The 13913-nt window shown below is 33.9% G+C and overlaps 1 protein-coding gene across 1 annotated transcript in view; it reads left to right on the top strand.

The window, feature by feature from the left end:
- ENPP1 (ectonucleotide pyrophosphatase/phosphodiesterase 1) overlaps window positions 1–13913 on the top strand; it is a 72325-nt gene that overhangs the window by 38438 nt on the left and 19974 nt on the right. Inside the window, exons 6-16 of the mRNA XM_019663465.1 lie at window positions 1765–1862; window positions 3799–3878; window positions 4789–4908; window positions 6083–6192; window positions 7597–7662; window positions 7954–8026; window positions 10694–10802; window positions 11773–11904; window positions 12138–12169; window positions 12926–13053; window positions 13183–13268. Of these exons, the coding sequence (XP_019519010.1) occupies window positions 1765–1862; window positions 3799–3878; window positions 4789–4908; window positions 6083–6192; window positions 7597–7662; window positions 7954–8026; window positions 10694–10802; window positions 11773–11904; window positions 12138–12169; window positions 12926–13053; window positions 13183–13268 (1034 nt within the window). The remainder of the gene's footprint in view (window positions 1–1764; window positions 1863–3798; window positions 3879–4788; window positions 4909–6082; window positions 6193–7596; window positions 7663–7953; window positions 8027–10693; window positions 10803–11772; window positions 11905–12137; window positions 12170–12925; window positions 13054–13182; window positions 13269–13913) is intronic.

The following is a 13913-nucleotide window of genomic DNA, read 5'->3' as shown; positions in this document are numbered from 1 at the left end:
ATAGCTTTTTAAAATTTTTGTATTTAGGTTCATTTATAAATTTTAGGGATAAGCAACATGTCTGTGAGAGGATGTTACATAATTTTTATAGTTCATGTTTGTTTTTTGCTAGAGTATTTCGCACAGTACCTTATATATACCAGGCTATAAAAAAGTTTTTATGGAATTCAAATGGTGGAAATTTTGTAAAAGCTGTTAGATACATTTAGCTTTGCTCCACTTGAGATCTACCTCATAATTTGAATTAGTCACCTTCAGAAATATATTTTTACTTCTTTAAAATGATGATTTTTTTTAAACTGTTAAAAAATTTAAAGCCATATTAGCTTATTTTATTTATGTATTTGTTTATTTTTGCTTTATAAGATATGTTTGTTTTTTTCTTTTGGATGGGAGAGTGGTTTTTGTTGTTGTTGTTGTTTTTTAAAGCAATACTAACAGCAGCAGCAAAAACTAAACCTAAACCAAAAAATTCCAGAAGAGACTTTTTTCAAAGGGCACTTCTCATGTACCCTAAGCTGTCTTTTAAGGCCAAGATATGCTGGAAATTTTAGACTTAGTGAATTTTGAATATCTTCCTTCTAAACATTGATCATTATTTTTCAATTGTGATGTTGACTCCTTTGGTCAAAAAATATAAATCCTCCCTTTTTTACAAGAAGATCATAATTTAGAACACATTTTATTATACTGGAAATTATTATACCAGTATATATACCTGTTGGCTCCGTAAATTTTTTATGTTTTTTGTTGATTCGTTTGAAATTGTTTATGTAGATATGGACCATTGACGCTAAATGCAGCTGCTTTTGCAGAGTCGTCCAACAGAGCTATGGTACAAACACTAGTTAGTATAAATTATATACAGATTTTCTTCTTTTTCTATTTGCGTTTGTATATGAGAGTAAGCTGGGGAAGAGATAGAGTTGGGAAAGGCAAGGTGAGGTAAGTAAGCATTTGCTCTCAAATTTTAAATTACTGAGTAAATTTTCAGTGGAAAATTTGTTTATGGTAATCCAGTGATACACAATTCTCCTGCCATCTACTCGATATCATTAGAAGCTGCAAAATTTCTGAACCATGCCTGTTTTGGTGTAGTCATGTAATATCTGTCATTATTCTCTTTTGTATGTGTTTTCTTGGGCTTTTTTTGCCTCCTTGTTTGGATTTTCACACCACACACATTGTGTGTGTGTGTGTGTGTATACTTTTGGTGTTCCTTCCTAGCTTTGGATCATTTCTTTGTTGTTTATATATTTAAATCTAGTGAATACCTCTCAAACTTCTTTATTACATGCATGTTAATATATTTTAAACATATTAAATGTAAAAACTAAATATTGTGTATAATTTATGTGATATGAGGTGCCACCTGTTAGATTTATATAGAGACAACATCAGAAAGTGGTTGTTCAGTAAAAAAAAAAAAAAAAGGAAACACATATAATTTAGAAAATGCTGTTTGTTAACATTTATTCTCCTGCAAATTGGGAAAGTAGCATTAAATTTTAGTAGCATTTGGTCTAGCTTTTGGAAGAGTAGGCGCCATGAATGATGTGCTCTGTATGGTGGCTCAAAATGATGCCTGTAAAATACACTGTATGACAGTGCTTGCTTAGCTTCTTAGTTTACTTTAGATTACATACTGAATTACATACTCAGTGGAAACTCTTCCCTGGATCTGTCCCAAGGAAGGAGAACATCTTCACTTGGTGTGTGTCTTCTTTCTGCTTATTTAAACATATTTTTTTTCTTATTTCCCAGGTTTGAAACACCTCCTACCCTCTTGTTTTCTTTGGATGGTTTCAGGGCAGAATATTTACATACTTGGGGTGGACTTCTTCCTGTTATTAGCAAACTAAGTGAGTAGTTTCAGAGTTTACTGTTGGACTGTCATGATTTCAGTGAGATAGACTGGGGAGACAGTCTCTTTTTGGAAAAATACTGGCTGAACCTATTTTACCAAACTTCTCTATTGCAAAGTAGTTGAACCTGATGATAAGGAACTAGTTTTTAATGTTGTAATTACTCTGAAGATAATGCAATTATCTTAGGATTTTTATGCATTGGCATATATATATATATGTGTGTGTGTGTGTGTGTGTGTGTGTGTGTGTGTGTGTGTGTGTGTGTACTTAATATAAATAACTATGTAAATATATGAAACTTTTTTCTTAAAATTTTGGATTTATTGCCTGGAAAACGTATTATTTATTTATTTCGTAACTACTATATCTTCAAATAGAATTTCAAAAATTTGAAGGTATTTCTGATATGATATTAGTAACATACACATAGAATATTTGCCTGCTAGTTATTCTATAGTATCATGTAACAGCCTTCCAGTTTCTTTGTGTTAACAGAGGCCTTAATTGAATGATTATTCTATAAGTTATTGATGCACTAGTAGATTGGTCTTAGTATTAATGCCAAAGTTTTAAATCACATTAACCACCAGTTAATATAGGTATCACTTGTATCATTATTGTTATCAAAAAAGGAAAAATTACATATGGGTGTAAAAGAGTAGAATATTGCTTATTACCAGTGATCAAATTTAGGTAGCTACAGTGTAATACTAGACTGAGAAAGAAGTATGTAAATACAACCATTTTAATGTTCTTCTGGAATTGTAAAATATTATTTACTGGATTTGAGTATATGAGATTGGTTTAAGCTTTAAAATCACTCTTAGTAAATACATGTGTACATTTATTGTACTCTTTTGTGACAAGCCAAAATAATTTTGGAAGACTTCTGAAAATTTCAGTTTTTAATTTCTACCTAGAAGAAAATAGGTTTTATAAATAATCATTTGACATAAAAAGTCTTTAACAAAGAGCTAGTATAAGCAAGGAAGCCTCATGGACTCTGAAGCTTGAATCTTGCCCTTTGCTACCATCTGGCCCAAATTTACCAGGAGGAAAGTTTGTCTCAGTGGCACCAAACATGACGTCCTGAGTTCAGAATTAAGGAGCTGTACATACCTGTATGAGAAGTTTGAAAGAAATCAATACACAATTAGCCTAATCCTTAGCTTTGATAGATAGAGGATGTAGTATGATATTCTGAACTATTTGGATGGCATTGAGATAGACAGACACATGCTAATCCAATGAACATTTTCAGTCAATGAAGCATTGAAATGCTAGAATCATCAGTTATATGTTCCTCCCTCAATAGCACACGCAACAGAAGAGGAGTGTGACACCAAGGCTAAATCAAGAATCACCTGACTTCTGTTCTTTCTCAGACTTGAAGTCAGAATGTGCCTTTTTGTCTTTCAGTAGTGTTGAGTTTCTCCAGAGTTAGCTAGTTCTGGATTGTGGATTGGGACACTGTCACCCCAGCTACTACTTCACCCTTGTTTTAATTTTGCAGATTTAGCTACTAGTGCAATTTTTTGATGTTGTTGTTTTATGTTTTTTATACTACCTGTTGTAATTTAGGTGTGTACCCACTAAATAGTAACAACATCTAGCAAACATCATTGTTACAAATGTTCCGCCTGGAACTTAATGTTACTGATAAGTATGGGATAATTATTCCATTGGCTTAATTATTTTTTTTAATGTTTTGTTTTTTGTTTTTTACCAAGAGAAAAATTAACTCTAATTTTAACCTTGATTTTGAGTTCACAAAGTTTGTTTATTATTCACTGTGAATTTTTATATGGTTATACACTCCTCCTGGGTTAATTTTTTTATATGATTTAGACTGCTGTGGTACCAAAGCTAAATGGGGTAAACAGATTGTCAGTTGTATTTAATAATAACATTTAACTTTTTTTCTTTGTAGAAAGCTGTGGAACATATACAAAAAACATGAGACCAGTATATCCAACAAAAACTTTCCCCAATCACTACAGCATTGTCACAGTAAGCTCTGCATTTCAACTTTTATATGTTCACAGAAGTGAGATGTAAAAGTAGCATTTTTCGAGGGAATAATTACCTATCAGCTCAGGAAAAAACAACTCCTTTTCCAATGAATAGTTAAGCAAGGAAACATAGGTTTTGGTCTTTGCTCTGCTACTAACTAGCTGTGGCGGGAAGGTCACTTTATCTTCGAGTCTCAATTTTCTCATCGGTGAAAAGAGGTGACTAAAAACCCCCAATAAATGGTTTCTTCGTTTGTTTTTAGTTTTAAGATCTCTGATTCTTGTATCCTGTTTTTCTCTTACTAGTTTTGTAGCTTTCTTTATTTGAGCCCCACAACTATCCTACCCTCATATAGTCTCAACTTGTCTTTCCAGGCATCTGGATGTATGAGTTTGAGCGAGTCACTCTGCCTGACTCTGGATAGGATTACGGCCCTGTTTTTGTTTCAGTCAAAGTTTCCAGATTTAATTTGAATCCAGAGAAAAAAACGGAACTCATTAGGCCTTAAGGTAGAAGCGAGAATGTATACATTAGCTTGTATTGATACAAGCTCTTCTTGAACCAAATAAAAAAAAATTTGTTCCGCAGAAGTGTTTTATTCAGCAATGCAAAAGGACAACAGAGTCCTTTTATCAAAATTTGGGAGGCTGCCTATTTATATACACTCTCATCTATAGCATTTCTAACGTATTATCTCCTATTACATAATGTAATGCACAAATAGTACATAAAATATTGAGTGGTTGGTTGTGTTTTGACGATATCCATTGTTTTGTTTTTCACCTCCTTAACCTGTGTTAAGTTGCTTGTAGCTTTAGTTACCTGTTTCTCTTTGATGAAATTGTTGTGTGACTTTAACCTTAAATCACTCATAACTTACATAAAACCCGTATTTTATATGTTTTAGGGTCTTTATCCAGAATCCCATGGCATAATTGACAATAAAATGTATGACCCCAAAATGAATGCTTCCTTCGCACTGAAGAGTGACGAGAAGTTTAATCCTGAGTGGTACAAAGGAGAACCAGTGAGTCGTTTGTTTGTCTAGCTACTCAAAGATTGTTTTTTAATTATTTTCATCTGTTTCTAGCAGAGTACAATACCACATTGCCTGGAGCTTTTAATAACCTAATTCGCTGACTGTATCTGTGGCCGTCCTTTTGTGAATGGAGATGAGTGCTGACCATCCGTGCTGCTTGCATCATTGTATAATGAGACTGGTAGCTTGTTTCAGAAATGGTTCACGTTATGCTGAACCAGTTTTTCTTTTCTGCTTGATTCTACCTTCTAGTATAAGTAGGGGTAATATTTTGATTTACACCAAGCTAGTTGTTTCGAAAGGAGGTAAACTTTGACTTCATTTGCCTATGCTAACTTAGACGATTCTCTCTGTGATTTAGATGCTTCCTCCTTTTTTTAAAAATTGTTACAATAATTCTATAAGGTCTATTTGGGTAGTCTTAATAACCCTCTTGAAAGGAAAAAGAGCACTATGTTTAATTTGCAGGTTATAAATTTCAAATTTTAAAAATTTGAAGTTCTGTGACTTTGGGTAAATTATTTTTTCTGTGCATTAGTTTTCTCATATCTGTACTATGGATAATACTGTTATTACCCTCATGGGGTCATTGTGAAGATTATTTAATAATCTGATATGTTTATCAGAATACTATTTATAACTGTAACTGACAATAATATATGCTTAATAAATGTTATTTTTAGAAGTAAAAATGCCAAGAATTAGACATATATATTTGTGAATTTTCCTTTTTTTTTTTTTTTAGCTGAGCCATCCTGCCACCTGTTGGCAGCTCAGCAACAGCTCAGCTTGGGCCGGGCATCGAATCGCTGTTGCTCAGAGCTCACACTCTTGAGCGAGCTCTTAACCAACTGAGCCACTCAGCCGGCCTGAATTTTTCTTCTTTTAAGGAGAATGTATTAAGTATGGGTATGGTTCTAAAAGTTTCAGGAGTTACCAACTGACTTATGTCCATATTTTTAAGGTTGATTTCATTTCTAATTATTGACTTTCTTTTTGGTCTTGTTCAGAGTCATATATGATTATTTTGTAGTCTGTGGTAGGTTGTTAACCTCAGAAACATTCTAGCACTTCAGACAATGCATTGGTGTTGCATGAACACATACTTCTAAGAGATGAATATTTGCATAATTTCCTAACTTTCCTTCGATTTCTTGCCCAGATCTGGCTCACAGCTAAATATCAAGGCCTGAAGGCTGCTACATATTTTTGGCCAGGATCAGATGTGGAAATTAATGGAATTTTCCCAGACATCTATAAAATATATAATGGGTATGTGTAGATGTACTTTTTCTAGGACCTATGACATAAAATAGTTAAACTGTCCTTTTTCTCAAGTCCTAAGCACTAGCATTTGAGTGATATATTGGCTGAAAAATGAGAACCGTCAGAATAAGGACTCTTATCTCAAAGAGTTTTAGATGGATGATAAATAGTAAAACAAGACAAATTTTATTTTAGAGGTTTTTGAGAAAGCTTTCGTAACATGTTGGGATTTGCAATTAGATCTTTGCATAGGAATAAAAAATGAAGTCATAGTGAAAGTAGAGGTCTCAGAGAGGAGTTACTGCACATTTTAACTTTAGGAAGAAAAAGAACTTGGAGAAAGATGAAAGTATTAGGATACAGGTGACTCTTCGCTGTCTGGAGATATTATTTAAAAGAAGGTATCAGTGGCACCTCTGGATTTGTTTTTCCAAATTACTTCAATAAATATGCTGTCTAATGTGCAAAACTGATTAGAAGAATCTCACTGTGATATTCAAAATCTATGATGTATTGAGAAAAACAAAAACAAAAACTTTTGTTCTGGAAGACTCTCTTTGAATAACTTTAATGAGACTACCAAAATAATTTTATTTATTTTATGCTTAGGAAATTTCACTCTCAAAATCAATCCAACAGTATGTCTGAGAGATGAACAGAAATGATCATGAATTCTAGACAAGCAATGCATAATGATTTTCTTTGGTGATCTTATGCCATTATTAATTCTTTACGGTTCACTTGAGCACAGCACAGTGCCTCTTCCTACCTTATTATTTGCCATTATTTTCATCCCATGGATGGTAATTGAGATTTTATTGCCATGTGCTGTATTAGGCATGGGAGATTTAAAGATGAGTGTTATATGTTCTCTGGCTTCTTGAGGTTTAATAGAGAACACAACTAACCGTACTTGGGGGTGGGAGAGCACGCACTCTGATGAAGTTGTGCAGACAAAGTCCTGTGCCAAGAGGAAGGTGTGATTAGTTCTTCTGAGGAAATGTTACCTGGAGAATTGTCTGCTCACCAGGTGCCTACTTCCCAATTTTACTGAGTCCTCAATGAGTGAGCTCTTCACGAGGTACCCTTTTGACGAGTGTATTGACACATGGGTTTTCCATGTGGTAGCAATTGATATTCTCAGGCACGGGAAAATAGCCTCAAGCAGAGTCTAGGAAGCAATTTTTTAAGCCCAGTTACAACTTTCATATGTGTAAAACTTCGCTTTTCTTCCTTTGTTGGGAAAACAAATTTAAGTTTTCAAATAAAACTCTTACATTGCTTTAAACACAATTGATGGATTAGATTCTTTTAGTCTTTCTTAACACAGTTTCCTTAAGAAAAACATTTATATTTTAAACCTAAACAGTTGTCACAGGTGTGTTGCATTTTGTTTACCCTTCATTTTAGTTCAGTACCATTTGAAGAAAGAATTTTAGCCATTCTTAAGTGGCTGAAGCTTCCCGAAGATGAAAGGTATGTATTGTAAATACTCCTTCGTTTTATAGAGATGACACGATATTTTAAAGTAGACTGCAAGGAAACTTTGGTATTGGCTAGGACGTGTTATATCCAAGTGAACTCTTTAGTGAACTGTTACAGTCACATTTTGAACAATTCGAGACCTGTAAGTTATTTCTCAGCAAGTTTAGAAATGTTGCCCCAGTGTTGTATATTTTTTGTTCACTATCAATTGTTGAATTATTCTTTTCATTCTCTTTTACAATGTGTTCATAAAATATTACATTTTGATACTGTTTGATTTAGACCACACTTTTACACTCTGTATTTAGAAGAACCAGATTCTTCAGGTCATTCATATGGACCAGTCAGCAGTGAAGTAAGTACATTTTATCAGTGATTAATTACTTCATTAAACCTGGTAACAGCTAACTGAACCTTGATTTGAAGCAGGTTACTAAATTATTCTGTAAGGTTCCATGATTTCCGGAAAGAGTGAGTATTAAGCACAATTTTTACTTAACCAAAGAATGCACTTTAATCAAAATAAGAGTTGGGAGAATTGTTTTATGTTTTCACAGTACTAAGTTGAACTGATGGCGAATTAAATGCAATATTTTCAATTCCAAAGCTTTCATCCACTCCACATGCCCCTACATTGGCCTAAAAACTGAGTGCTCTTTGAAAATTTTGTAAATGGGTAATACTCCCAATTTTTCAGAAAAATATAATATTTCAAATAGCAGAAGAAGCCCCCTATGAACTCCTCACCTTAGAAGATATATCTCTGACCATCTGAGATCATGCTTACAATACAATTTGAGCATTGAAGGATTGGAGATTTTATCAAAAGTATAGAGAAGTTCAAATCATCGTTGTTTTATTGAGTGGTTACTAAGAAATGAGAGATAAGGAAATAGCTCATAGACTAAGGCTTTCAATGTACCATTTTATTTGCCCTTTCCCCCTTTCAGGAACCTAGCCCACTCCTGGCTATGTTTGTAATTGATACAGTGCTTTAAAACATCAAATACTGCTTTCAGTTTCTGTGTGTCTATATCATTTTGTATCATGGAGGATAAGAAGCATTAGAACAGAAAACGATTTGAGCTTTTTTCCTTGTGCCTCTAAGCTGACTTTCCTTATGATTTATATTTTTTATAAAATTTAAAATGTTTATTTTACAGTAAGTAAGGATCTGTGAATATTGTTGGTCATGTTGAAAGGAAGAAGAGGTATTGCCAGGATCCCTAATCTCAGAATTCTTCTCTAATTATCTTTTTCCCCATGTGATTCCAGATATAAAAGACTAAGAAAACAGACTGTTTCTTAACAGCTAGAGTTTCACTCCCAAATTCCCATCAGCTCTCCTGCCCAGGTAGCCCAGGCTGGAGAGTTTATGCACCTCCAGGACTCTTAACCACCGGGTTCAGACTAAAGCCTGGCCCAATGTGTCTGTTGTGAGCCCTTTGTTTGAGGGTACCACTTGCTCCAGATGCTAACTTCAGCACCAGCAGAAGGGAGGGAGAGAAAGCATGCTCATTTTTCTCACTTGAATGTTAACAGCTGCCTAACCATCTTCCCCTGACTTCCCTTCCCTTGGGTCTACCTTAGGTTTGCCCCTCTTAGAGAGTAGGTTCCTCTTGGGTGCCATCTTATTAGATAAAAGTGAGCAAAGAGAGGGGAGAATTGATGCTCATCTAGGTCTGTATTTACCCTTTGTATTCCTTCCAGCAAAATACATTTCTAGCAGCTCCAATATAGTTAGTAACTCCATGTGCCCTTGTTTTGGTGCTATCCTTCAACTAAGCAGAAATGTTCCTTCTTGGAGGTGGGTTAAGGACGATGTGTGGACAACAATGTGACCATGTCATCATTGGTCAAAGGGAAACGTTTCTTATAGCTGTTACCTTGGTTTGAACAGTTTGTCAGATGCTAGCATAATTTTTATTCTTTCACTAAAATCACTGATACCTAAGACTCATGTCTAGGTCAGTTTGGCTACAAGTAAGTCGAAGGATCATTTTGTCATTGACTGATTATCAGATCATATAAGTTTTAAAATCAGTGCTGCCTTTTCTAATTCACTGAAGAGTTTGCAAAGTACCTGCTTTTCTGATTCATCTTCATTCAAAGTTGAGCCCATTGCTTTTGAATCCTATTTACCAACTGGTAAACTCTGTTAAACTCTAATATTATTGGCACATCAAAGCACATTTTCTCTTAATACTTGAAAATTCTGATTCACATTGCGTAGGTATCTTGAAGTGAATGCAAGACCATATGGAAAGAGCTTGTTTCATATTACTGTGAAATACACTGACAATAAACAAAGATTAGACTGATGTGATATGTTACAGAAAACAGACGCAAAACTGCACAAGAGTTTTCCTCAGATGGTTTTGTACGGAGAGAGGAAAAGAAATGTTAAAAGCAATTTGCCAAAACTATTTGCCCTTCTGTGTCCTTGTTGTATTCGTATTCAAAATATATGAAGTTTATAAGGAAATAATGCATTGTATTCCTAGGAGTTCTATTTTTAAAAATTAAGTATATAGAACTATAAGAAGCTATTTCATGAATAAGTCTAACATTTTTGAAAATTAGGAAACATTGCATTTCCACAGTAAACATTGAAATGATCAGAAAGTACAAGGAGAAATGGGTTATAGAAAATGAAGTGATACTTGAGACTACATTTATTTCTGGCCAAAAGTATGAATTTGGGTTGGTAGTACTTTGACATAAGTTGGGTTTGGTCTTAGGAATAGCATCTCAACTCAGAGAGGGAGTGCTAATCAGCTCAACCAATACCATTTCACCATTTCTAAGACTTAAGATTCAGCATGTGTGGCCCTTCCACTGTTAATGGTCAGAACTTACTTTGTGCCCTTCCTGTGTGACCTAACTTGTCTTAGGCTCATATGAATTAGTTTACCATAGTATTTGCATCCACTGAACTTTTTCTTTTTTTAACAGAGATAGCTTTATGTAGAAATAGCCCTTAGTGTGGGATGCATCACGTAAGATTGCTTCTCTTTCTCAGGTCATCAGAGCGTTGCAGAGGGTTGACAACATGGTTGGCATGCTGATGGATGGCCTAAAAGAGCTGAACTTGCATCGATGCCTGAACCTCATCCTCATTTCAGATCATGGTAGTCTGAGTTTGCATCATTTACCCTTCAAAAAAATTGGTGCTCTCCCTACCCCCATTTAATTGATTGATGATTGTTTCATTATTCCTCTGATTGTTATAGTTAATTCTGTTTTCAAAACATAGTTTCTTGTGGAAAATCTGTAGGAAAATATTATAATAAATATAAAGTACAAATGTAACACAGAATTCACAGAAATGTTAGAGCCTATTAATCAAAATGCAACCATCTCCTGATTTGGGGAAGACTTACACCAGATATTTGGATTTTTTTCCAAATTTTTTTCAATGTTAAATTTTGGTAAATTTACTCTGACAATTTTAGATTTAATTAGAACAGATTATTATGAACTATTTCTCCTTTCTTTAGCATGATAAATCTGACTTTGGAGGCAGTATATATTAATTTTGGCAATATTTTAATTTCAGTTTTACTTACTGTGATCTTTATGACACATGTTTCTACATAACCTTGGGACTATAGAAGTTGTGTGTATACAAGAAAATAGGAAACACATTCTTTTTATTGTTTGTTTTTTCTTGTTGTTTGCCTCAAATAATTACAGAAAGCTATTTCTAGAAACAGTACTAAAAAGTCCTAAAGAAGGTCCAGTCCTAGAATGTAACTGAGAGTTTTATACTCCCAGTTGATACCCTAGGTGATTTTGGGGACATACTGGGCTTTCATATTCAGTCTAAAACTGTGATATTCCTCTTTGCTCACATAATGTAATATATAAATAAAAAGAAACATTAAAATAATTTTGGATAAAGGAAAAGGGAAAAGACTTCTTAAAAAGTGAAATGGTAGGTGTGGCTGAAAGTCTGTCTTACCTATTAGCTATTTAACTAACATGAACACAGAGCACGTTTATTGAATTGAATTAAATTCAGGAAGTGAAAGAAACTTTGCTTTACGTATTAAATTTTTTATTAAAGTTGCAACATATTTGGGAATTTTTTTCGCCTAGGCATGGAACAAGGCAGTTGTAAGAAATACGTATATCTGAATAAATATCTGGGGGATGTTAAAAATATTAAAGTTGTATATGGACCTGCAGCTCGACTGAGGCCAATTGATGTCCCAGATAAATACTATTCATGTAAGTATATCTCTGCTAACTTTGAATATGATTATGTTTTCAATACATTCCTCTGAATCATTATATCTCCAATCTAAAGGGAGTCAATTAAAGTTAACTTCCTTTTCATGATTAAGGATCTTTAATGCAGATCTTCTGCACCCAAAGGGATTTTATGGGGCTGGATGTATTTTTTTTAATTTCTAATTGTAACATACCATCAAGAATTAATTCTTGTCTTTGTCCCCGTTCAGTTAATTATGAAGGCATTGCCAGGAATCTTTCTGTGAGTATCTATTTTTCTATTATCCAATTATTGTTAGTTTGGTGTAATATGTACAATACTTAGAAAAAAAGTTTAAGTATTTATTCTTGTGATGGTAGGATTAGGATTTTTTAATATCTGGGCCAACATTTAAAGTCTCTATAGTTTTAATATGTAGGTTTGAATGTTTTTAAGAATTTACTAATTGACATTGTTAAATTTATATGACAGTACAAGAAATATGTAATTGAAAACAATAGAAAACACCTATACCTGTACCACCATAAATGCTGTTGTCATTATGATATATTTTCTACCAGCCTTTTTAATACTATTTTTTTTAAATAAATTTTTATCCTAGTGCTGAGTTATCTATACTACAGTTTTATTTTGTTTTGTTTTACTTGATAGAACCTTCCTTCAATTTTGGAGAAAATTCTTGCAGTTATAATTACAAAAGTGCTTGAAAATAGGATCATTAGTAGTAACTCAGATATAACCTAGTAGTAACTCAGATATAATAGTCTCAGCACCCTGGGACTTCTATGCAGTGACTATGATTTTCTGTAAAAATAAGAATATTTATTAGCTGAGAATACTCAACCTGTGTATTACACAAATAGTAAGAATTCAGTTATTTTTCCACATGTGACTTATTGGGCTTGCTGGTAAAATGTTTGTGAGAAAAAATTTATACGGAGTTAGAAAGCAATTTCAAGAGAAATTTACACTTAAGAAGCTATGGAAATGTTTTCTCTTTACCTTCTGCAATTTCAGTGCCGGGAGCCAAACCAGCACTTCAAACCTTACCTGAAACAGTTCTTACCCAAGCGTTTGCACTTTGCCAAAAATGACAGGATTGAGCCCTTAACATTCTATTTGGACCCTCAGTGGCAACTTGCATTGTAAGTTCTGATAGTCTCCCAGGTAAACTTAGCCTGATCTGTTAGTCATTCAAGGTAACCATTGAGCCCTTTCCAACAATGCTGCTGTATGAAAACTGCACAAATATGATTTTCTACATTCTATTCCAGGGTTTCTCAAACTTGGCCTATTGACATTTTGGATCACACAATTCTTTGTTGTGGGAGCTGTCATGTGTATTGTGGGCTGTTTGAAAGTATTCCTGGCTTCTACTCACTAAACGAAAAAGCACTCTTTCTATAGTTGTGACAATCAAAAATGTTTGTCACCAGACATTGCCAGAAGTCCCCAAGGGCGGGGGAATCACCCCCAGCTAAGAACCACTGCTCTGTCTGTTTATATTCGAATTGATTATGTCTTATGATCCATATTTGTGTTACTACTTGCCATTGTATCTCTTCTGCACATTACAGTAATGTCTAATAAGATCATTAAAGCACAGTAAATAATTGGCAAGAGCTCTTTACCTTATAATAATGCCCAATGACCTTCGTCATTATACAGAGTTGTTTCTCTTACTCTTGTTATACTAGTCCATCAATAGACCTGTTTATTGGTGTGTTCTGCAAATTATTTGGATAGTTACTGTTAACATCTCAAAATATGATCATTAACTCTTTGGTGGTTGAGAGGAAGTCCGTGTCAAACAAAACCAAAGTAGTGAACCAGAATTCAGTCATTGGAATTGTATTGTTTCTACTGTATTAAAGAGCTATGCTTTTAGTGTTGGGAAGAGGATTATGAAAGAAGGGATGGTTCTTACCCTCATGGGAGAACTAATATTTAGTGAACATCTACTATGTTCCAAGCATTTTTTTTTTTTAGGTTAAACCAATTTAAT

The sequence above is a fragment of the Hipposideros armiger genome, unplaced genomic scaffold (assembly GCF_001890085.2).
Source record: "Hipposideros armiger isolate ML-2016 unplaced genomic scaffold, ASM189008v1 scaffold_391, whole genome shotgun sequence".
Classification (NCBI taxonomy): domain Eukaryota; kingdom Metazoa; phylum Chordata; class Mammalia; order Chiroptera; family Hipposideridae; genus Hipposideros; species Hipposideros armiger.
The sequence above is the reverse complement of the archived record's forward strand: the minus strand, read 5'-3'. Positions and strand labels throughout refer to the sequence as shown.